Source organism: Eschrichtius robustus, chromosome 18 (assembly GCF_028021215.1).
Source record: "Eschrichtius robustus isolate mEscRob2 chromosome 18, mEscRob2.pri, whole genome shotgun sequence".
Taxonomy (NCBI): Eukaryota; Metazoa; Chordata; class Mammalia; order Artiodactyla; family Eschrichtiidae; genus Eschrichtius; species Eschrichtius robustus.
Window position 1 is genome coordinate 8,190,567 of NC_090841.1, and position 24,364 is coordinate 8,214,930.

Here is a 24,364-nt window from a genome sequence, read left to right on the forward strand (position 1 = left end):
AACTGACTCCAGTTTGGGGGCGGGGCGTGGGAGCCGAGATCAGAGGTCCAGCACTGCCCGGGCGAGCCGGGCCCAGGTGGGGAGCGGGGAGAGGGACGCGCGCCTCGCTCCGACCAGCGCGCGGAGGTGTGGTGCCTTGGGGGAGGGTGGGAGCTGCACGCCCTCCCTCCCACCGCGGGCCAGACCCGGCACCCCCGGCGGACTCTCCCCCACCCGCCCCAGCCTCTCCCCACTCCCTCTCCCGGCAGCGTCCCCCCCCCCGCCCCGGCAGTGTCCCCCCCCGGCCGTGTCCCCCACCGGCAGCGTGTCCCCCCCCAGGCAGTGTCCAGGCAGGGGCGGGCCCAGCCCCAGGCGTGGAGCAGCGCCCCCCAGGGGGATGAGTAACCCTTGGCTGCGAGCGGGCGCAGCCAGGCGGGAGCGTGCCAAGTCCTGAGATGCCGGAACGCGCCCGGAGCGTCTGGGGTCGTGCCCGAGGGCCGGGAGGGGCGCGGGGCGGATAAAAGGGCCGCGCGGCGCCGGGGCCGCTTTCTCCGCGCGGTGCCTGCAGAGCTTCGCTCCTCGCCGGCGGGCAGGCGGCCGGGCAGCACCTGAGCGGCGACCCGGGCGCGGGGCCGACCGAGTCGGGGCGCCCGGCCCCTCTCGGGGACCATCGACGGCAGGAGCGCGGGCCGGGCCATGGCGGGGTTGGAGAGCGCGCCGGCGGCCAGGCCGAGCCTGACCTCCATCTCGTCGGGGGAGCTGCGCAGCCTGTGGACGTGCGACTGCGAGCTGGCCCTGCTGCCCCTGGCCCAGCTGCTGCGCCTGCAGCCCGGCGCCTTCCAGCTGCGCGGCGACCAGCTGGTGGTGCCCGGCCCCGCGGAGCCCGCGGCCACGCGCGGGGGCTTCAACGTCTTCAGCGACGGCCACGTGCGCCTCGACGGACAGCGCTACCGCCTCAGCAGCTACATCAGGAGGTGGGTGGGCCCGCCGCCCGGTCCCCGCCGAGGCTTTCGCCCCGCTGTCCATCCCAGCCCTCTGGCCTCACTTCCTGAGATCCAGCCTGGATCCCCTCCTTCATCACACTTTCAGATTTTTCTCATTGCTAACGACACTCGGAGGTGCAAAGCTCCCCCCACTCCCCCCCCGCCCCCCGCCCCGCTCCGCCCCCGGCCCTGGCTTTTTCTGCCCTTGGCACTGACATTCTGCAGCTGTCCAAGCTGCCCCGGGAGGCACCAGGGCAGGCGCCTGAGGGAGAGCAGGGTGGGGAGAGCGTGAACTGGCGGGTGATTCTTCCTTCTGGCTCCTTAACTGGATCAAATGAGCTCAAACTGGGGGCACACCCTTTGGGGATGTTTGCTAAGCAGAGACTCACACCCTGGCTTTAGACTGGGGGAAGGGAAGGGGAGAGGGTTTTCTCTTCTGTGCCCTCGGAGCTTTATCCAGTGAGGAGACCCGGGGAGAAGCATGCAGAAGTTTAAAGTTTCCCATCTTTGGCCTCGGTGAGTTTTCAAAAAATAAATCAATAAACGGTGGCTGAGAAGGGACCAAAGACCGGTGAAGTCCAACCCAGGGCCGTGTGGGCTGTCGAGTGGGCAGTTCAGTTCTGGGAAAATGGGAGGGATGAGCATGGCTTCCAGGATCCGGGGACAGAGCTTGGGCCAAACCGAATTTGATGGAGGGTCTCAGGATGCTTAACCGTGGTGGCCAAAGTGCCTGAAGCACTTCCTAGCAGACTCAAAGCCAGCAGGGATGTAGTCTATGGGAAGGAGGCTTTGATGGGGTAAAGGAGGAGGGAGCTTCACGCTGCGTTCTGCGCCTCTTGCTACCAGAGGTCACCCTGTGCCTCCAGAGGTCACGGGAGGGGGGGCGGGGGGTGGTGGTGCTTATATTTGTGTTGCAGAGCTGAGTGCTGGGAAGCGGGCAGTGCAGTCTCGAGGTTGGTTCAGAGGTGGGGAAGCTGGCCAGCTACTAAGATAGAAAGCCTTTGCTCCGGGGAAAGACAAGGGCCGGGGTCACCCTGTGGGTGGGATGGAGCCAAGAGGGGGAAGCAAGCAAAAGGAGATGTTTAAAATACCTTCTTCAAAGCTGCTGGGGAAAACCTTGCTTTTCCACACAAAGATAGTGAGGGCTTTGAGGGCCTGAAAAACCATTCCCCAGCAAGAATTTCTCCCTTTCTTAGTGAATTGAAAATTCCAAGCCATAAGCAGGGGACGGTGGGAGGAACTGAGTTAGAAATAAGATTGGCAAAGATTTTAAAAGAAGATAACTGTTGTATTAACAGAGTATGAAAAATAAAAATGTCCAGAATTAATTGAAGCTATGGGTTAGGCTTTGACAGAGTCAGCTCTCCTGGTCTCAGCAAACAGTGCTGCAAAGCTTAAAATGGTTTTGAAGTCTGGTTGTTCAGCTCTTGCTTTGAACACTTCCTCCCCGAAGGAAAATTAAACAGCAGTGTTCCCCTGGCAGTTTAGAGTCCAGAATAAACAATGATCAGGTGACACAGACCAGGGTGCAAACAGGAATCAGCAAATACAAGGTTCTCGTTGTCTAAGCAATCGTGTGAGGGCTTTTGTACCCTGGGAGTACCAAGGCGCCCCTGAGAATAATTGGGGAGATGGAAGGAACAACCTGTCTTCCTCTCAGGGAACATACTATGCAAGCGGACCAGCCTCTTATACCTGGGTGTACAGTCCTGAAGGACGACTGGGAGGGAACCTGGTCTGAATGGAGAGAGCCTTCTAGAAAGAGGGGGAAGATGGCTGTGGACAGCAGTGAGAGGTTTTGCTCTCATGGATCAAGAGTGGGGTGCATAGTCGGATACAGATGTCTGAAGCGGTTGCTCCTCAAATTGACACAGATTTACCCAGTTGTCTTTGGTCTGGAGATAGCATACAGCTTCCTCTCTCAAAATAGCGCTCAAAAAGCAGTACTTCATTTCTTTCTTTCTCTCTTCCATCCTTCCTTCCTCTCTCTTTCTCCCTCCCTTCCTTCCTTCAGTAAGCTCTAGCCTGTTTAGCTGAAGAAGAATTTTACATGGTTTCCTTTTTACCAGTCAGTTCTGGCACACTTCTAAAGATCCCAGAATCACGTGGCTCAGTGACAGCCCCTTGCATACTCTGTAGTATTTCTTTCAGGCTCTGCCCAATTCAATGTCATTGCCCATGTGGTCCTGGACACCAGTTTTGGCCGACGTGGCATATTTCCTCGAGGTCAGGCAGTTATTGGCGAGGACGGCCAGTTTTGCTTTGCCTTCCTAGCCTATCATCTTCAGAGTCACCTTGTACCCCACCATGTACTTTCCACTTTTTATAACACCTTGGGGCCTAGAGTTGATGGACTCCAGTGGCTTTTTTGTCTTCTTTGTGGCCCATATTCCTGTCTTAGGTGTAGGATGGTCCCCAACCAAGAGCAGCCGCCGAGATGGCTGGAGAGGAAGAAACACAGAGTGATGATTCTTAATCATTTCGGACCATCAAGCTTTTGAGGATCGTAGGTGGACCTTCTCCCCAGAAAGGTTGAGATACACCTAATGTTGCTGACCATGTAGGTAGTTTCTGAGATGCTTGGATCCAGGTTAAGAATCCTTTCTCTTTACTTAGTTTTTTTGGGGTTTTTTTAAAAATCATTCAACAAATATTTTGGTGTGGGATAAGCCCACAGCATAAGCAGGATTTCTTTTCGTGGCCTCAGAAGTGTGTGCTGTGACTTTCACAAGGTCCTTTCCCAGAGAACCCCAAGGGGCTAAGAGCTACTGACCCTGACATTCATATGATTCACTTGCTCAGAGAGTAAGAGGAGATTTCAGTGGTTCTACTTACTCCGGTTTGTTTTGTAATACTGGAACATTTTCCTAAATATGTACCTGCTGAAATAAGCCTCAGGAAAACTAGGGTGGTGGGAAGGTCTAGTGATGGCACCCAGTCCTGAGAGCCTGCTTTAAAATTCTTTGTCCTCCTGTCGGGGATTTATGGCAAGATCTTTATTGCTATTTTTTTCTTTCAAGCTCAGGATTCCCACCCATGTTACAAACGAAACTTGCTCAGGGTTCCAGGTGCAAATTACCATTAACTACCACACACACACACACACACACACACACCCTTACCTTTTTTCCTATAATGCAGCCTTGTAGTGGGATGTGATGGCAAACATTTGACAAAGAGGAGCTCTGATTCCCTGTTTTCAGTGGTCCTCCAGCATGAAAGAGGCTGCGTGGAAAAAAGAAAATAAATTTTTTTAAAAAAGAAGCTGCTTGGGTAATAAAAATAAGAACAACAATAATAATGGTGGCCACTAATGCTTACTTGAGTACCAGCAATGGGTGCAAAGTATTTCACAGCTATTATCTCACAAAAGCTGACAAAGTCGGCACCATTGTCTGTTTCCCTTTTTTACAGATGAGGAAATTAGGACTCAGAGAGATTAAATAATTTCCCTGGGTGAGCTGCTGGTGGGCTGCGGGACCAGGGCCTCTCCACAGCGTTATCTAACAATACAGCCCACCTTGTCAGCAAACTGCCTCGAACCTGGAATAATTCTGGCTTCCTATAGGCCGCAGCGGCTTTCTTATAGATTTCCGGAACCTCAAATTAATAACTGGAATGACGTCAGCCAGTACGCATCTTATATAATCAGCCTAAAAGAGAAAGTAAGTCCAGTGGTTTGAAGGAAGCCACTAAAAGCAGTGCTGTGACCTGCTTCTGCCCAGGTCCGACCAGCTGTTAGCTGGGTGACAGTCACACCTACCTCGAGATCAGCTGCCTGGGGCAGGGGGCACAGGGGAGGAGAGTCAGGGTTGGATCATACTTAAGAGTTTCACTGGGGGGAGGTGCTTGGGCTCTGTCTGTGGCCCAGGCCACCTCTCAGAAACATCCCCGTATGCAACCTGGCCACCCTTGCTGTTGCCCTCAGCAAGCTCCCGACCTGTCCTCTGCTTTGGTCCCCATGTCTGAGTATTGGATTTGATGACCTGCCCAGGACAGCAGCCCCTAAACAGGACTCATAGTGATACTGATGAAGTCATAATCTCTCACGTGTCGAGCTACGATTTTTACGGGATTCAGTTCGGAGTAAGTGTGGACAAGCATGAGCGCCGGGGCCAGGCTGCCTTGGTTTGAATCCTAGTTCTGCTGCTTACTAGCTGAGTGACTTGGGAAAGTGACTTAATCTCGGTGACTCAGTCTTCTCAGCTGTAAAATGGGAATAATAATGCCAACAATCTTATAGGATTGTTGTTCAGCATTAAAATGTATAAAGTTCTCAAAACAGTCATTGGTACCTATTAATCATGGGACAAATGTCAGCTTATGTACCTACCAAGCAACCCCAACGCCAAGTGCTTCACACACACTATTTAGTCTTTCAGCCACCTCATGGGGTACCTCTTATCAGCCAGATTTTACAGGTGAGGAAATGCATCTCAGCAAGGTTAAGAAACTTGCTGAAGTCACAGAGACAGGAATCAAACCCAAATCGGGTGATTCAGGAAAAAAGGACACTAGCCTTTGCTGCCTTCTTCCTCGGGAGACTTGCTTTGCCCTTCCAGCTACACCCCGGTCCTTGCAAATGCCTGCCTGTGGGCCTGGATGCCACCACTCGCACTCCGCAAGGCTTAGCTAACCCAAGACTCCCCCCGGGGTCCCCATCTCCCTCCTGCCTCTGCCCTCCCATTGGCAGTCTGTTTGGCCCAACGGAACAATCCCTCCTCTGTTCCTGCCCCAGCTCAGTAAGTGGTTCTAGCTCCAAGCCCCTTGGCTTTGCTCCTTCTTATTTACATTACTAGGACATAGCCCTGTGGATGTCTAGCGCAGAGAACTGTGCATTCCTCTGGCATGTGTGTGTTTGAATGATTAACTCGTTTGTAAGCCTCTGAAAAACGGGGACCGTGGCTTAGACCAGTGCTTCTCAAACTTTAAATGAGCTTGCAGGTCTCCTGAGGATCTTGTGAAAATACAGATTTTCGATCAAATACATCCGGAGAGGGACACAGGATTCTGCAGGTTTGCAAGCTCCCCTGTGATGCCAGTACTGTTGGTCCAATGATCAGACTTTAAGCAACAAGGCCTTAGATGTATATCATTTCCTATTGAAATGATACATTTTCTTAGCTGTCTCCCCAGTAGACTACATGCTTCTGGAAAGTGGGACTGTTCCCTTCTTCATTTTGTGTCCCCAGTGCCCAGCACATAGTAGGCGCTCAGTAAATGTTTCTTGCACGAAGGAATGAATGAATGAATGAACACGTGTATCGTTGATTAGAGTTAGAGACATTAGAGTGATAAATCTGAAATTTTTGCTGATTTAACTAGAGTTGGGGCAGAAGAAGGAGGTGAGGGAGTGAACAGAAGGAATTTTTTAAGTGTGTAGGGAAGGCTTTGCTTAAAACTAACAAGTTAACACTGGAAAGAATGTCCCTGTAAGCTTTTGCTTAGTCACAGCAAAGGATTGTGGAAGCGGTTAGCAATTTCTGGCCCTTTTACACAAGGACTATTCCAATATATTTCTCTTTTTATCTGCTCCTTCCTCCATACTTTAAAAAATGAACACACACACACACACACACACACACACACACACACACAGAGATAGGAGCCGTGTGTTTGAATTCCTATTTGTCTTGGAGCATTCAATTATCAGGGGCCAGGGAAATTTGGAGCAGCTTTTCACATCATGCTAAAGATGATGTAAAATTTGAAGAAAACTCTGGAGAAGGGTTGGCATCTTAGAGGGTGGGTGATCTTTCAGCTACTCCTGATTTGCTAGAAGCAAAAATTCAGTGTTCTATCTCGGTCCCATCTTTCAGGTGTTGCCTTCGTTAAGCTGCTCCCTCTAGCCTTCCAAACTGAAAAGATGAGGAAAGAAATTGGAGCAAGGAAAGAGAAACCCTTACTCACTTATTTTTCAGATATTCATATAGTCCTCCTTTGCTGGTAACTCAAATGAACACAGCCCTGGTTGCGTGTCAGAAGCTTACAGAACTTCACCCTAAGGCCAGCGGAGTTGGCCAGAATTAAAGACACTAATAATGTTTGTTGAGCATCTACTATGGGCCCAAGTACGTATGTCTATGTTACTGGCACTGCATCACATCATCAAATGGAAGGCAATACTGTTATATCCCTTTTACAGATGAGGGAATGGGTTCAGATGGGTTAAGTAACTCACTGAAGGTCATAATGAGTTGTGGCTCTGGGACTGAGTTCACACAGCCAGTCAATTAGAACGTGAATTAAATCTTCTTATTTCGAATCACTATGCTTTCCATCACATTGTTCTGCCTTTCAATCTTTGGATTAAAGCCAGGCGTAGAAAGTTCCAGCCTAGCAGCATTTTGGGGCCAGGATAAAAGCAATGAAGAAATGAGGGTTTAAAGGAACTATCTTAAACTGTTTGCTTCTCATCCCTAATGATAACTTCAGCAAATAGAATAAATATCCAGGACACAGAAGCAATATTTGCATGAGTAATTCATAAATATGCATGATTGAAGATGAGATAACTAGTCCCTAAGGTCGGCTCGTCAGGCTCATCTTAAAACAAAACTGGTGGTTGAATGTCAGATACTTAAAGACCTGTGAGATTTAGCAACTAGGTCCTCAATCTTTGTATTTTAGCGACTTACATATCCAAATTTCATACCAGTGAATTCCAAAGGGATGCTCACATGTATTTATTCCACTGCAGTTTTGAGGTGTTTAAACCAGGTCCTTGGCAGCTGAATAGATGGATGGCGGAGGGGTGGGGCGCACAGGGGGCCCCTGTACTGCCGCCCTGCTACGCCATCCCCACTTCCTGGGCCCTGAGCTCCTCAGATGTGCAAGGCACGTGTCAGCACACCATCTGGTGCTTAGTGAATGCTGCTGAATGAATGAATGAATGAATGAATGAGAGTGAATGAACCCAGCAAATCGCGGTTCCCTTTCTCCTTCCTTCTCCTTCGCTTCCTTTCTCCAGTACCTTTCGGCAGTTGGTCAGTTGGGACAAAGAAGAACAGGAAAATTCTCCCTCTGCTGATGTGGGACACAGTGCCACTCTCGCCAGGTGCCCCTTTACCCCATCCTCACTGCGCACTGTTCTGCCCAGAGGAGGATGGGGGTAGGGGAGGCACGGAGGGAGAACCATAGGAAATCCCTGGTCTGCGGCTGCATTATCATACCCAGTCCATTCCTCTGCTAACCCCCTTCTCCATTCCCACCCTCCTCTCCCCTCGTGCCCACACCCCTGAACAGCGACACCTGCACGCGCTCTCCTTCCCTGGGTGCACCAGCCTGTGTCCCCCTCCCCACCGCAGGGCCAGCCCCCTGACCACCCCTGTGCCCAGGGTTGGGAGATGGACGCTACATTAAAAGCCTGGTGAAACAGAAGGCAGGAAGCATTTTAGACGCTCCATCGGGGGTCAGGTTTTAAAAGCTCTCAAAATCAGATCTGACAATCCAAGAAAAAAGGATAATGACACGGATTTCTAAGAAACCAACCTGGAGGCAGACAGTGGAAGCTGTGTTTTCCTGACTTGGGGGTGGATATTCTCCCACTGCGCTTGACCCAGGCCTGGGTCCCCGTCTCGTGCTCCGGCCCCTCTAAGTGGACTGTGGGAAGAGGACCATGGGGAGGGAGGCTGAGGGGACACTGCGGCCAGAGCTCTCCGCCTCGGGCGCTCCTCAGGGCTGTGATTTTCATGTCAGGCTCTGGAAGGACAAGAAGCCAGAAAGAAACGGGGGGAGCCGTCTCTGCCGGGGACTAGATGTCACAAGCCAACATGCGGCCCTTTAGCAAAAGCAGCGCATTCAGTCCGTGCAGACCTTGCAGTAGTGCCTGCCTGTGGGGAAGCCGCTGTGTCTTGAAGAGGGACTGACTGGGGTATCCGCATCCCCCAGCATGCTGGGTGCCACTCAGCCTGCCCGTGTCCACGCCGCTTCTGAGCTTGGGTTTGGTTAGAAAATTAGCCCTCTTCTTGAAGGAAGCCAATTTGCACTTGCATCTGTCTTTTTTAAAATCAACAATGCAGGTAGAGACACAGAAAGGCTGCTTGGAAAATGTGCAGAGTAGGGAGAGAAAGCTGACCTATTGGAGGACAGAGTCAAGAAGCAAAAAGATCTTCCTGGGCTGGAATAATGAACTAAAACCAAGGAGGCTAAATGTAATAGGGCCCTGGGCAGAAATCCAACATTAGTTTTGTTTTTTGTTTTTTTTTTAAATTGCACAAGCTCACGATCAGGGAGATGTGAATTGGTTCATATGAATATTGGTTGATTGTCTAATCAATGGAGCGGTCTGGGTTTATCCTGGGATTAGAGAAGGAAAGGAAAATTTCAGACCCACCAGTTAGGATGACTACACTGGAGAAGACCCAGAAAATTCCACTTATTGAGTATAATTCATTCTCAACCCAGAGAGACATAGGACTCCGGTAGCTTCAAATGAACGCTTACAGCCCAAAGATAGATGGTACGAGTCATCATCTGGTACAGGCTGCCCTTGAGAGCCAGGTGTTGGTGCCAGGCGCCCCCAGGACCAGGGCCACCTTTAGTTTGCATGTTGATCTGTCAGCTGATCAGGGAGGGGATTTATTTATTTGGTACAAGATAGGGTTGCCTCCCGAAGGACACTTTAGGGGACTTCCCTCAGAGGGTCTGAGGATGTAGTAAGCACCTGTCCAGTACGTCCCCTTCCCGACCTCGATGGGAAGGTACATCGCACTTGTAATCATCTCTTCTTTTTTCATAGATACGTAGAACTGACCAACTACTGCGATTATAAAGACTACCGGGAAACTATATTGAGCAAACCAATGCTATTCTTTATTAATGTACAGACCAAAAAGGACTCCTCGAAAGGTAGGTATGTAAATGTTTGGGTTTGGTTCTGCCTTGCTGGGCTGTGGACTGTAGCCTGCTGATGAGGTAGAAGTTGGGCGTGGAGAAAGCAGGGCGGATGTCAGCTTGTGCAAGGCTGGAAGCCTGGTGTGTGAGGCCATCAGCACAGCACAAGCCTGCAGAGCAAACCTCTAAGTGATCTTACGGCAGAAGCCATCTGTCTCTGAGTCTTCTTTCATACTTCCTGTCTAAGCAGGAAGTGATCTCTGAGCCTGCAGGGTTGCAAAAATGACCAGAGTGATGAAGATGATGATATATAATATTGCCTACCACGTATCAAGCACTTCTGTGAGGCATGTGCTAATGTCAGTAATTGGCCAACAGCCCGGTAGGGCATATCATCCAAAGGAGAACATTTTTGAGCATGAAAGCAGGAACTGTAATAAGTATGCTGGGATAAAGGTATAAACTAGAACTGACTCAGGCATAACTAGGATGCCTGGCCATCCTGCCTATGCGGTACTTATCCCATCCCCATTTTATAGATGAGAAAACTAAGATAAAGAAAATAAACGCTTATGTGGATGCTTTTATGTTTCATGCTCTGGCCTTTGAATTTCAATTTTAGAGATATCTCTTTATTGTTTCTTCCAGGAAATCAGACTGATAACAATTATATTAACTCAAGTTCCAATATGAAAATATCTCAATTTTCCCTTCTTCCTCCCGCTCAGAGTGATACATGGGGAAAGTCATGGGCATAAGTTCTGTAATAGCGGTAGAATTTCTTACACTTACTTCTAAATAATGTTCTTAAAATGAGACCAAGAGAGTAAGAATTGATCTACAGATTCCAAATAGACTTCCTCAAACATGCCCTTCCTCATTCAGATTCGTGGACCTGATTCTCTGCTCGTCTCATTCAGAGTCATTCAGATTCCCTTCTCACTTCATAATTCAAAGTCACAATGTCCTTCTTGGCAGGAGGGGCCGGGAACAGATCACACTGTAACAAGCAATGCTCATTAGAGCATCTGAGCCCCTGGTGTTATTTGGCTTGCTGGTGACCAGAAAGCCAAGAATTCTCTAAGAATGTAATGCACCGATGTATCCAGTATACCTCCCGCATTGATCTCTCAGGAGGATTCTTAAGAAAGAATAAGAGACCTCTCCATTTTAACATTTTAATGAACATACAGGGAGTGGTATAAGGAAATATTTGTGGTGGCCTCGAAAAGATTCACAGTTATATAACGCTTGTGGAAGGAGGTAGAGAAAACCAGTCCTCATTGGCTGTGAGGAAAGCCATGAAATGAAGAGATTCTGTGACACAAAGCTTAAGATGGTCAAGTTTAAATTATGAAAATTGTGATTAGGGCAACATGTCCAGCCCTGCTGCTATCCTAAACTTGTCCTTTTGTGCAAATTTAGAAGAAGCCACCATTAACTCAAGACAATTTACTAATCCTTCCCAGAAGTTTGTCATAATAAATGTACAAGTAGACAATGTGGAAGCAATTGGCATCCTCTAGGATTGTGCAGTGCACAACCTGCCCAACCTTCACAACGGTGGATGGAGGGTGGCGGCCTTAAGTATCTAATGAGCCCAAAGGTCTTGGTTTAGTTTATGTGAAAGTTAATTCAAGGTATCAAATAGCTGGCTTGCTTTACTTGCTTATTTATATCTTTTCTCAAAGAGGAGATAAGGTAGTTTCTATCTAAAGTGCCCCAAAAAATAATTTGGGAGAAAGGAAAACAGGGGAAGGAAAAATAAAATGGATAAGGTTAGTGCAAAGGTTAGTTCAAAATGTATTCCCCAAGGACGTAACACTTGCTATTGGTGGATCACAGGTTTGATGCTCAAAGCCAGTGTAGAATGTTCAGTTCCCCAAATCACATGATGGCTGGTCCATGGCCTTTAAACAAAGGGTGGCATTCTATGTTATGGGTCTCCCTAGAAAAAGTGCTTGAGTAATGAAGGGCATGGAGCTTGATTCCGGGGGCTGGAAAAGTTAGGAGGTTGTTGGTTCGCAGTATTTAAAATTTCCTAGGGAGTAAACAACCACCCCTTTGCTTAGATTAGATAGAACTGGACAGAATTGGATTTAAACCAAACCAAACCGATCAAATAAACAACAAAAAACAACTGCCAGGACATAGACGTGGCATTATTTAAACAATGGGAGGGACATTTCCGCTGGGCTTGTGCTGGGCTGGGGCGTGGAGGAGAAGCAATCTCAGATTGCCTTGGTCCTTAGAACTCTAGACTAGCCCTTTGCAGATTGATAGCCAGGTCTCTGGGGGAGGACAGGGAACGATGAGGGAAGGGGAAGGCAGGGGGCAGCGTCCTCCCCTGGACTGATTTTCTGCTTTGCAAGTGGGAAATGTGGGTGAGAGCCAAGTTGCTGTTTATCCAGTAAGGCGGTGACACGAAAACCAGCCATCTCCAGTTTTTACTTTGGCTCCCATGCTGGCTGCACACAGAGGAGACTCAGTGCTTATCTGTGATAATTATGGACTGGAACTTTCGATTTCTGAGGCGAGAGTGACAAAGTGCAGCCTGGGGGGAGCTGATTTTCTAACCTGCTTTGACAGTATCCTGTAGCTTCTTCACACCTGCAAATTTCTCAGAAACATTTCTAGAAACCTGGTTAGGCTTTGCAGTGAGGGAGCAGCGAGGGAGGTTATAAATTAATAAAATCTCCAAATATGGTGGGAATCACTGCTTTGTCAGATACTAAGAAGTACACATGCACCCTTGTTTTTTGACTTCTACTTTCTAATTTCTAGAAAGAACGTATGCGTTTCTTGTGAACACCAGGCACCCCAAGATAAGAAGACAGATGGAGCAGGGGATGGACATGGCCATTTCCTCAGTGATTGGAGAAAGCTACTGGCTTCAGGTGAGGCTGGCTTGTGTGAATCCAGGGCTACCAACACACAGAAGAGGGTCTGGGCGTTTCAGGCCAGGACTGAGTCCCTAGAGCTTAACTTTAACTTAACTGAAACCAGACACAGACCTTTTCTATTGCTTCATTATCACTACCAATAAAATGAACTTAGTTTCTAGCAACTTCTTAGAAATAGGGTAAGAATAAATATAAATTTGACCAAGCAGTTCAAGGTCTTTACACGGAATTTGATGCAAATGCAAAGATTTGTTTTAAAAAAATAAAGGCAACTGACTGAGGGCAGACACCAAAAGCAACAGGAACTACGAACCTGCAGCCTGCGAAAAGGAGACCCCAAACATAGTAAGTTAAGCAAAATGAGAAGACAGAGAAACACACAGCAGATGAAGGAGCAAGGAAGGAGCAACACACCAGACCAAACAAATGAAGAGGCAATAAGCAGTCTACTGGAAAAAGAATTCAGAGTAATGATAGTAAAGATGATCCAAAATCTTGGAAACAGAATGGAGGAAATACAAGAAACGTTTAACAAGGACCCAGAAGAACTAAAGACCAAACAAACAATGATGAACAACACCATAAATGGAATTTAAAATTCTCTAGAAGGAATCAGTAGCAGAATAACTGAGGCAGAAGAACGGATAAGTGACCTGGAAGATAAATAGTGGAAATAACTACTGCAGAGCAGAGTAAAGAAAAAAGAATGAAAAGAATTGAGGACAGTCTCAGAGACCTCTGGGACAACATTAAATGCACCAACATTCGAATTATAGGGGTCCCAGAAGAAGAAGAGAAAAAGAAAGGGACTGAGAAAATATTTGAAGAGATTATAGTTGAAAACCTCCCTAATATGGGAAAGGAAATAGTCAAGTCCAGGAAGTGCAGAGAGTCCCATACAGGATAAATCCAAGGAGAAACACTCCAAGACACATATAAATCAAACTATCAAAAATTAAATACAGGGCTTCCCTGGTGGTGCAGTGGTTGAGAATCTGCCTGCCAATGCAGGGCACACGGGTTCGAGCCCTGGTCTGGGAAGATCCCACAGGCTGCGGAGCAACTGGGCCCGTGAGCCACAGTTACTGAGCCTGCGCGTCTGGAGCCTGTGCTCCGCAACAACAGAGGCCGCGACAGTGAGAGGCTCGCGCACCGCGATGAAGAGTGGCACCCGCTCGCCGCAACTAGAGAAAGCCCTCGCACAGAAACGAAGACCCAACACAGCCATAAATAAATAAATAAATAAAATTAAAAAAAAAATTAAATACAAAGAAAAAATATTAAAAGCAGCAAGGGAAAAACAACAAATAACATACAAGGGAATCCCCATAAGGTTAATAGTTGAAAGTCAGAAAGAGAAAACAAATACAGTATGCTAACACATATATATGGAATCTAAAAAAAAAAAAAAAAGGTTCTGAAGAACCTAGGAGCAGGACGGGAATAAAGACGCAGACGTAGAGAATGGACTTGAGGACACAGGGAGGGGGAAGGGTAAGCTGGAACGAAGTGAGAGAGTGGCTTGGACATATATAAACTACCAAATGTAAAATGGATAGCTAGTGGGAAGCAGCCGCATAGCACAGGGAGATCAGCTTGGTGCTTTGTGACCCCTTAGAAGGGTGGGATAGGGAGGATGGGAGGGAGACGCAAGACGGAGGAGCTATGGGGATGTATGTATACATATAGCTGATTCACTTTGTTATAAAGCAGAAACTAACACACCATTGTAAAGCAATTATACTCCAATAAAGATGTCAAATAAATAAATAAAAGATAAAGGCAACTGTTTAAAAATATGTCAGAAAATGTATACATATAGCTGACTCAGTTCGTTGTGCAGCAGAAACTAACACAACATTGTAAAGCAACTATACCCCAATTTAAAAAAATCTATACCTTCTTGTTTGGAAAAAAAAATATGTCAGAAAGAAAGAGAAATAAGAGTTGTGATATTTTGGACATTTGTTAATTCTATAATATAATTCTATGATATAAGTCTGTAATACAACATTATCGTTATATCCATGAAATTAATTAAATGCTTCTCTCTCTTTCAGTTTGATTTTCAAGAGGCAGTAAAGAATTTTTTCCCTCCAGGAAACAAGCTGGTTAATGGAGAAGATTTGAGCTTTGTGTATGAATTCAAAGCTGATGCGTTATTTGATTTCTTCTATTGGTTTGGGCTCAGCAATTCCACTGTAAAAGTGAATGGAAAAGTTCTGAATTTGTCAGGTACAAGTCCAGAAAAGAAGGAGACCATTAAATTATTTCTGGAAAAAATGAGTGAACCTTTAATCCGAAGGAGCAGTTTCTCTGACCGAAAATTCAGTGTAACTTCCAGAGGTATGTTAAAAATTCTCAAGTACCCGAGGAACGTAGTTAAATTAAAGGGTAGAATAATATCATGGGGGAGGAGAATCAATTAATGGAAAAGGTGAGGCGTCTTGGTAAAGGGGAAATATAATATCACATATTTCAGAAACTAGGAAGTGAGAAACATTTACCACCAAAAAGAAATATAGTAAACTAACACAACATTGTAAATCAATTACACTTCAATAAAAGTTAAAAAAAAAGAAAAGAAAAGAAATATAGTGACTTTTCCTTTTAAGCTCCTTAAAGTTTTCTGACATAGCAGTTTTACAGTGCAGCATACCCAGAAAATAATTTTAAAATATATTATTAACGTAAATACGTGTAAATACTCATTGAAATATTATTAACAAGAATTTAACTATAGAAGAATGATGCTTTCCTGATGTGCATATTCAGGGCAACAGAATGTTAAGGAAAAGTGTTGGCTGAGGGGGGAAGACACACGGTGGAGATATCCATCTTTATAAATATTTGGAAGGGTTCTCCAGAGTTTCTAAGACCACAAAAGAGTATCTCTTGAGACTGCCTCACTTCACAGACCGTAGGTCACATCTGGTGCGTTCTAGATTTTATATCCAGGGCCTCCTCCCCAGGACTTGAGGAGACTTTTCAGTCTGATGTGGCTAAGGCAGTGATATCAGTCAAGTCTCATCTGGATCTGTCTTCTGCTTAGCCTGCTCTCTCTCCCAGGCTAGTCTGTGCTGGAAGGCAACTTCCTTGAACCAGGACTTTTGCTGCTCATTGCAAATAAACAAACAAAGAAAAACAAGTAAACGACAACAACAAAACACCAGTCTCTACGAACCTGTCGTTTTCAAAAAGTTAAAAAAAAAATACAGAGGCTTCGTTAGTTGCGTTTAATGACAGTTGCTTTCTTCCAATGTTTCTAGCAAAAATGCTTACTCCTAGCTATTTCTTATCCTGGAAAGTAGCTTCCCTCTGTCTCTCTCTGTCTCTGTCTCTCCCTCCTTCCCTCCCTCCCTCCTGCCTTTCCCCCTCCTCCTCCTCCTCCTCTCTCCCTCTTTGTTGCTTTGCTGTCTCTGTCTGGGTGCTTCTTACAAAGATGCCTTTGTGCTCTGCTCCGTTGCTGCCATGGTTGGGGGAGGGGAAGTTATATGCTCATCCTTTTGGGGGAGGATTACCTTGCCTGGTTGTGGCCATCCCAGATGCCAGCTCCTTCCAGGAACACCCTGCAGCCCACCCACTGGCCACAGCAGCCTGAGCAGGGTTTTTCTGTTTCACCGTTGCTCACCCGCTGTCCTTGAGGCTGCCCCGCTGTTCACCGGCATCCTGGGGAGACTGAGGGGCATGTGAAGTTGGACAGTGCTTCCTTGCAAGTTTACCCTGAGCCGGCCCTGGGGCCACTTCTACTTCAGAGCAGTGGGGAAGGATTCTTCAGGGCCCACCTGAGTCGTCATTATGCACCGCAGATGGCCCAACCACCACGCATCAGCCGCTCGGCAGGCAGCTGCACCGGCTCAGCCCTGGTGATCACTTAGCCCGGCTTCATCTCCTTCTCAAAAACAGACCTGTGTCCTAGGCATCTTTTCCCCACCTGTGGGCCTTTTGTCTTCAAGTGAGAAAGGGTACCTGTAACTCCAGCCCATGGAGAGGCAAGTGACAATGCACATCCTCCTGGTGAACAGAAAGCAACACGTTTCTGTCAGCTTTTTGAGATTTTCTGAGGAAGCCAGGATTCTCTATTCATTATTGAAATGGTTACGGTGGATGCTGCATGGGCTTTAGGTACTGTTGGATTTTGGTTTTGGTTTTCCAGAGACGGTAATAATGCAAGCCCTGTTTACTTTTCTCAGGTTCACTAGATGAAGTTTTTGACTGCAATCTGTCACCCAGATCATCTCTGATGGAGCCTCTTTGGTCAGAATTACCATTTCCATATGTTCTGGGATCTGAAGAGACACCCAACCCATTTATCTGATTGGATTGGACATTTTGCGGCTCCTCCTATACCCCAGGCCTGTGCCAGAACCGAAGGCTGAGGGGATCCAAGAGAGATGGGAGGCGGGTACCTCTGCCCTGTGCTCCTACAGAGACCCCTCCTTTCCATTTTTGTGGGTGATGCCTTGGCAGGGCTGATGCAGCTGTCTTCAGGATGGGAGGGCTTTGGCCCCATGGCCTGTGAGGTTCCTCTCCTTTTAACACTTCTCCAAAGAGTCAGAGGGAGTGGCAGAGTCCTGCCACCCCGAATATTTTGCTTATACCATGGCGTCCTGGGAGCTCCCTGGGCAGCCTTTGTGGGAGCCATCTGACCTGGGTTTTGCCCTGTGATGCTTCGTAAATCTGGGTTTAGCCCTCTGCTTGTCTGAACCCAAACCCAGCAAGCTTGGGGTTAGCAGTGCCGTTCTCTTGCAAACCTTGCTGAGCAAAAAGCCCAGGACATCTTTCATCGGAAGGCAAGTATGTTTTTCATCCTGCCCATAGGATGAAACCTTAGGAGAAACATTCACGTTGAGGCTCGCGGGAGGACTGGCCAGGTTGATAAGGCGGTAACCCTCCCACCCGCTGCCTGAAATTTGAACTCCCTTGACCTCCCTCTTAACAAAGTGGCCTGTGTAGAAAGAGGCCAGGTGATGTGATACCAAACATGACAGGAGAAGGATAATGTATGCGGCATTGTCCTCTCTATTAAAAGCACATTATGTCAGTTGGGTATTTCATAAGCTTTTAGCAATCCTAACACTAAAAGCAAAATAGAAGAAAGCTATCCCATTACCATAATACATTGTTACACCAATACATTTTCCATCTCACAGCTACAGTGGAGTTCTTCAAAAAGAAAAAAAAAAAAATCATCCTATTTACATCCTAAAAACCTGCATGAATGAGTTGCTACACAGGCTTATAATGAGAAAGATTTCTGGGTCCTGAGTATAATTTTTCTGTCCTTTTAAAAAATATTCTTGTATTATACATTATGATAGCACTACTGACTGTCCTTTCATTTATATTTGAAATGGTATGTACTATATTTGTGCAATTAAATTTTCCTTTAACATTCAGCATCGAATTGAGTAAATTTCTGACCAAGTATGTGTGATCTTTCCGTCACGCTCTGCAGGTGGTATGTTGGCCTTGTAACTTACTTACAGTAAGAATTGTGGTTATACAGCTACTTTATCAAGAAGAGCCTTCTTTGAAGAATAGGTCTATGTAGTATTTGGAGAAAAAAAAATTGATACTGATGTCTCAGAGAAGGGGAATGTTCCTTAATAACAGAAGATGATAAACATTTGTTATTCAAACTCGGTGCGAAATGAAGAGTATTAACAAAAAAATAAGTTATACACCAGAACAAACAAACCTTAGGTGAATATCAAATAGTATATGCTTCCCAAAGGAAATAGAAACTCTATTCACGAAAATTGACAAAGTCCATTTTTTGAAAATAGTTGAATTCAGGAAAACCATTGGTAATCGCTCCAGGAATGGACTAAAGATCTGGAAGTTTTCTTTTATTTTTTTTAATTTATTATTTTATTTATTTATTATTTTTGGCTGCGTTGGGTCTTCGTTGCTGCCCGCGGGCTTTCTCTAGTTGCGGCGAGCGGGGTCTACTGTTCGTTGCTATGCGCGGGCTTCTCATTGCAGTGGCTTCTCTTGTTGCGGAGCACGGGCTCTAGGCATGCGGGCTTCAGTAGTTGTGGCTCATGGGCTCTAGAGCGCAGGCTCAGTAGTTGTGGCGCACGGGCTTAATTTCTCCGCGGCACGTGGGATCTTCCTGGACCAGGGCTAAAACCCGTGTCCCCTGCATTGGCAGGCGGATTCTTAACCACTGTGCCACCAGGGAAGCCCCTGGAAGGTTTCTTTTATCATTAAAAATTGTTTTCAGTCAACTCAGAGCCAAATGCATTTACTCAGTTCGATATTCACTTACCAAAGTTTTATGACTGCCTCTAAGGAAATATACACTGTGCTAATGTATATTTCATTAGCAAATGTCACAAAGAATTGATACTGGGAAATCTATAAAATGGGTGAAAAGTCTATTGGGACAGGTCTTCCTGGGTAAAAGAGACCTCAGTCTGGATGTATATTTGCCCTAATTCAGACATCTTCAACAGTTTAAGATCAGTAGAAATGTATAGGACAAGAATGGCCTAAGCAATCATTCATTCCATTCATTCATTCATTTATCACATATGATTGAGTGCCTACTGTATGCAGTGCACTGGAGCTGGTATATAAAGTTGCCTAAAACATGGCCCTTGCTCTCAAGGAACATCCAGTCTTGTAAAAGACAGGTGTACAGCTAGTAAGAACAATAAAATCAGTGCTACGGGAGAGATTCAAAAAGGAAAGCGTCTAAAACGCTTATGATCCAGTTTGGGAGATAAAATTAATAACGTGTAACTGTAAAATTTAGTTTTAAAAGAAACATGTAAGGATCAACTTATCCAAGCAACTGATTTACTGAAGCTCTCAGTGAAAGAGTCACCTTGGAAGCTATTAATTTTTTCCAACAAGAATGCAATCCGGACATTATCTACAGAATAAGGGAGTTTTTCTCTTATTACCTCATGGTTAGAGTTTGATTTTTGGCCAAAGGAAAACATTGTCCAACTTGATTGCCTACCTTAATTATCAGCTCGAATGTCTTCTTACTGTTTCAAATACCCAGCCTATCTTCAAAGAGCAAAGTTATACCCCGATTTAAGAAATTCAAAAGAATGTGCATCAGTGTTTGAAGGGAGTTTCTAAAGAATTTCAAAGATGCTTTAAGCAATGGCAGTGTCATTATAATAAATGATTATTTTGAAGAAGAGAACATTTATTTGGATGGCTAACTGCTGGTCTAACAGATTTAAAACGAGTGTTCACACTTGATACTCACGGCTTGAATAAACTTGAGAGAACCAATATTGCAAGTTATTAGTAATTGTTCTTAAGGGTTCAGAGAAGAGAAAAACACAAGAATCAGAGACAGCAGAGATGGCCCAGGAAGGAGGTGACATTTATATACGATTGATGAGGTTTTGATAGAACCAAAGGTCTGAACTTGCTGTTATGGCTTCATTTGGATAAAATGTGAGTTTGGTGAGTGGCAGGTTAGAAGCAGAGCTTAGAATCTACCCTGTTAAACTGGACTGTCCTAATAAAATAGAGACCATTATAAAATTTTCTTTTCTGGATTTTTCAATAAAAACATAGCAATCATTCTTGGACGGCTTAAACACAACCCCTCTTAGTGGCAGATATCAACCATGTGACCTCAGGAAGACCTGGATCTCTGATGGTAATTTTAAGTGTCAGTTTGGCTGGGCCACGGTGTCCAGATGTGTCGACAAACATTATTCTTGATGTTTCTATGAGGGTGTTTTGGATGAGGCTAACATTTAAATCAGTGGACTTTAAGTAAAGCAGATTGCCCTCCACAATGTGAATGGGCCTCTCCCAGCAGCTGAAGGCCTGAATAGAACAAAAGGCTGACCTCCCCTGAGCAAGACGAAATTTTGCACAGATGACCTTCAGACTTGAACTGCAATATAGGATCTGCCCAGGGCTGCCCTGGGCTGCCCTGGGCCTCTGGCCTGCTGGCCTACTTTGCAGATTTAGGACTTGCCAGTCCCCACAATTGTGTGAGCCAGTTCCTTAAACTAAGTTTCTTTCTCTCTCCACACACACACACAAACACACACACACACAGACACACACACACTATTGGTTCTGTTTCTCTACAGAACACTTAATAATACAGAGTCCATCACAGAAATGGAGAAAATGTTTTACGAGTTAATCCATCAGCTAAAACAAAGAGAAAAGGCAGTATTTTTTTTTTTTTTTTACATGAAGACACTTGAATAAAAGCATTGCATAACCACATAATAACAGGAAGTCTTGCCAAAATATAGCAAGCAAGCTGGAAAAACTTCACTCAGTATATTCATATCCAAAGCACTTGGCATTGCTGAAGAATGTCCGTGACCTCTCCTGGGCTTTCGGAAACAGTCACCAGCCAAGTCTCCCATCAACTCTTTCACATTCTTCCTCTCAGTTCCGGAGACAACCTTGCCTCTCATGTTACCCGGAGCAGAGGTCCTCAAACTTGAATGCGCCCTGGAATCTCTTGGAGGTTTAGCTGCAGATCCTGACGCAGGAGCTCGGTGGGGGAGGGAGGGAGAGCTGCGTTTCTGCGTTTCTAACCAGTTCCCAGGTGATGCCAAGGCCGCAGGTCCTGGGACAAGGCTCCAGACCTGTCCATCTCAAGCGTTACGAATCACCTGGGGATCTTGTTAGAAAAGCGGGATCTTGTTAGAAAATCAGAATCTTGTCCCCCCCCCCCCCGACTTACTGACTCAGAACTCGTGTCCTCGTCAAATGCCCAGGTGGTGTGGACACGCTCAGTTTGGGGACAGCTTGCTGGCACATCTGCTTTCTCCAGGCTGGGACCCTGTCTACTCTCTCCTGGAGCATCAAGTTCTCTCTCCCTGCTCCTCACCCTTGGCCTATGAACTTGTTATTCTTCTCTCCTTTCAAGTAATAACTCTCTATGTGACCCACGCCCTCTTCCCCCGCTAGACCCTCTTCTCCTTCACAGGCAAAATTTGAGTGTTCTTTCGTTGCGGTCTCTGCCCTCCACCACCCACCCCCATCTTGACTACTTCATATCACGCTCCCTCTGTACGTGTGTGTGGCAGAAAGAAATTTCTTGTGATAACGTGAATTGGAAACCACCAATTACCATTTAACACATTCGACACAACTACTCTCAATCGGTTTTGGTCAATTCAAAACTCTGTCACGGGCGCGTTGGTAACCTCGAGGTCTTACTTTCTGTGTGATGGATCTACTCTGGCAGGTGAATGGAACCTTACTTCTCTTACTCCTGGAAAAGAGGATTTACTTAAACCACTGACCTGACCCCTCACGCTGTTGCCTAACCCACTCAGTGTACACTCCTCATGTTTAGGTGGAGCTTCTCAGCATGGCTGTGGGGCTGCTTGGCCCTCCCCCTCCCCCTTCACAGTATGGCAAGACCAAGCTCTCAGGGCCTCTGGAGGACACAGGCTGTTTCCCCTTCCTGGGTCCTTCCTGGGCCTTGGGGCACCTCTCCCTCTTCACCTGGTTGCCTCCCGGGCATCTTGGAAAACTCAGCTCAGGCAGTTCCTCTCCCCCTCCCCCAAGGTCCCATAATACTCTGGGCACTGCCCTTAATGTCATCATACGGCTCACTTCAGGTGTTCAGTATTTGTTGAGGGAAAGAAGAAAGGAAAAAAATTCTGCTTAATCCTTAAATGGAGTTGCCTCAAGGAACCCAAATTCAAAGGCAGGAAGAGTGCTGTACTGCTCATAATGAAATGGACCTGTATCAGCCATCCATTTGCAGAAGCAGAAGCAGAAATGAAAGACTATAAAAAAGAATGAAGGACTTCCCTGGTGGCGCAGTGGTTAAGAATCTGCCTGCCAGTGCAGGGGACACGGGTTTGAGCCCTGGTCTGGGGAGATCCCACATGCCGCAGAACAACTAAGCCTGTGAGCCACAACTATTGAGCCCGCGTGCCACAGCTACTGAAGCCCGCGCACCTAGAGCCCATGCTCCACAACAAGAGAAGCCACCACAATGAGAAGCCCGCGCACCGCAACAAAGAGAAGCCCCAGCTCACCGCAACTAGAGAAAGCCTGCACACAGGAATGAAGACCCAACGAAACCAAAAATAAAATAAATAATTAAATAATTTTAAAAATTTAAAAAATAAAGTTAAATTAAAAAAAAAAGAATGAAGGTCAAAAGAGCAATAAGACAAAAGAGCAATACCTTAGGTGTGTGTGGCTTTACGATTTATAAATTATCATTAGAATTATTCATCTTTACAGCCCAGTGAGGTGGGTACTCGTATATTCATTTTACAGATAAGGAAGCTGAGGCTCGGAGCAGTACCTGCTTTACACCCACGGCCTTCAGGTAGAAAGTGACAGATCTTCTGGCTCTCGATTCAGCACGTACCACACCCCCCCCCCCCCATTTCACAGCTTGCCTAAGATGAGACAAACCTAAGATATTAATAAAAATTCACTGCAAAAATTCTATATACTCGCTGCTCTATTTTGAAAGTGTATTTCTCTTAAATTATGCTATGCTAATTAGCTCTACTATTTCCAGACAGTAATCTGTTATTGGGTGTTGCTTTCTTAATTTAGACTCCACTACTAAATCCTGATTTAGACTCATTCCTTCTAATAACATCGACAGAAGTCTGTGTGTCCCACCATTCATTGCTATAAATTTGAGAGCCTAAATCTGTTATATTCATTCCATTACATGGATGGGACTCTACTCTGAGAAACTTCTGGTTGAGCTCTTCAGTTTAAAGAAATCCTTGCATATATACATGGGATCCTTACTTTGATGCCTATTCTGTCTCCTTTGATAAATTCCCTTTTGTTACTTCACTGTTCACTTAAGGTCTATGTTAGAATAACCCCTTGAAAGGTTAAGGGATGGTTGTAAATTGCTTTCTAAACATGGTGCCAGCAGTCTCCAATGCATACTTACTGTTTCCTCTTCGCATCCAAGTGGGTAATAGCTGTGTCCTAGCCAGGAGACATTCAATATCACTAAGCACGTACTATGTGCCAAATGACCAGGTAGCTGTCAAGTAATATGAATATAAAAGACCCTCCAAATACTAGGAAAACTCTAACATACATGGGGGTGAGAGACACGGTTGAACCTGTGGGGACAGAAGAACAATGAAATTGACCGTCCCAAAAAATGATGTTTGGTGCCAGGAACATGGCCTGGTGAGAAGAAAGGTGTCACACACGTCCGTACTCACTCCTCTTTCCAAGCACACTTTTCTTTCACCTCCCTGCCGGCTCCTAATTCCTGTGCAGAGATGACCAGTTTGATGGCATGAAACTATCTCAGAAACTCTGGTTCTAGTTCCACTTAACACAAGATGACTTGTGATTTTGTCCTCTTGATCGATTCCTAATTCCTCTTGCACGGATCCTGCAAGATCCCTGACGACTTCGCCTTCATTCGCTTAAGCTGAAAACTATGCATAGCTGAAAATTTGCAGTTGAAAATCTGACAATATTACTTTCTCTTCGATCTAATCCCCTTTTGCTCCTCTCCCCAAATATATATAAGACAGTGCTCGGGAAAGCTCATTGCATGAACTAGACAAATACACGAAAGTAAGGTACCCATCATATTACTAGAAGCACGTCTTTTTACTTTCAGCACCGGGTCCCCCAGCCGGCCCGGTGAAGCGCCCTGCACCTCGTCTGCCAGGGGCTGAGCAGCCGGGAACCTCCCCGCGT

The 24,364-nt window shown here is 46.1% G+C and overlaps 1 protein-coding gene across 1 annotated transcript; it reads left to right on the top strand.

Moving 5' to 3' along the window:
- Window positions 1–337: 337 nt before the first annotated feature.
- MEDAG (mesenteric estrogen dependent adipogenesis) lies at window positions 338–18,099 on the top strand. The gene is made up of 5 exons (XM_068526667.1): window positions 338–953; window positions 9,703–9,812; window positions 12,582–12,694; window positions 14,761–15,046; window positions 16,894–18,099. The coding sequence occupies exons 1-5, from the start codon at window positions 676–678 to the stop codon at window positions 17,016–17,018; spliced, it is 912 nt and encodes a 303-aa protein (XP_068382768.1). The 5' UTR covers window positions 338–675; the 3' UTR covers window positions 17,019–18,099.
- The last annotated feature ends 6,265 nt before the right edge of the window (window positions 18,100–24,364 follow it).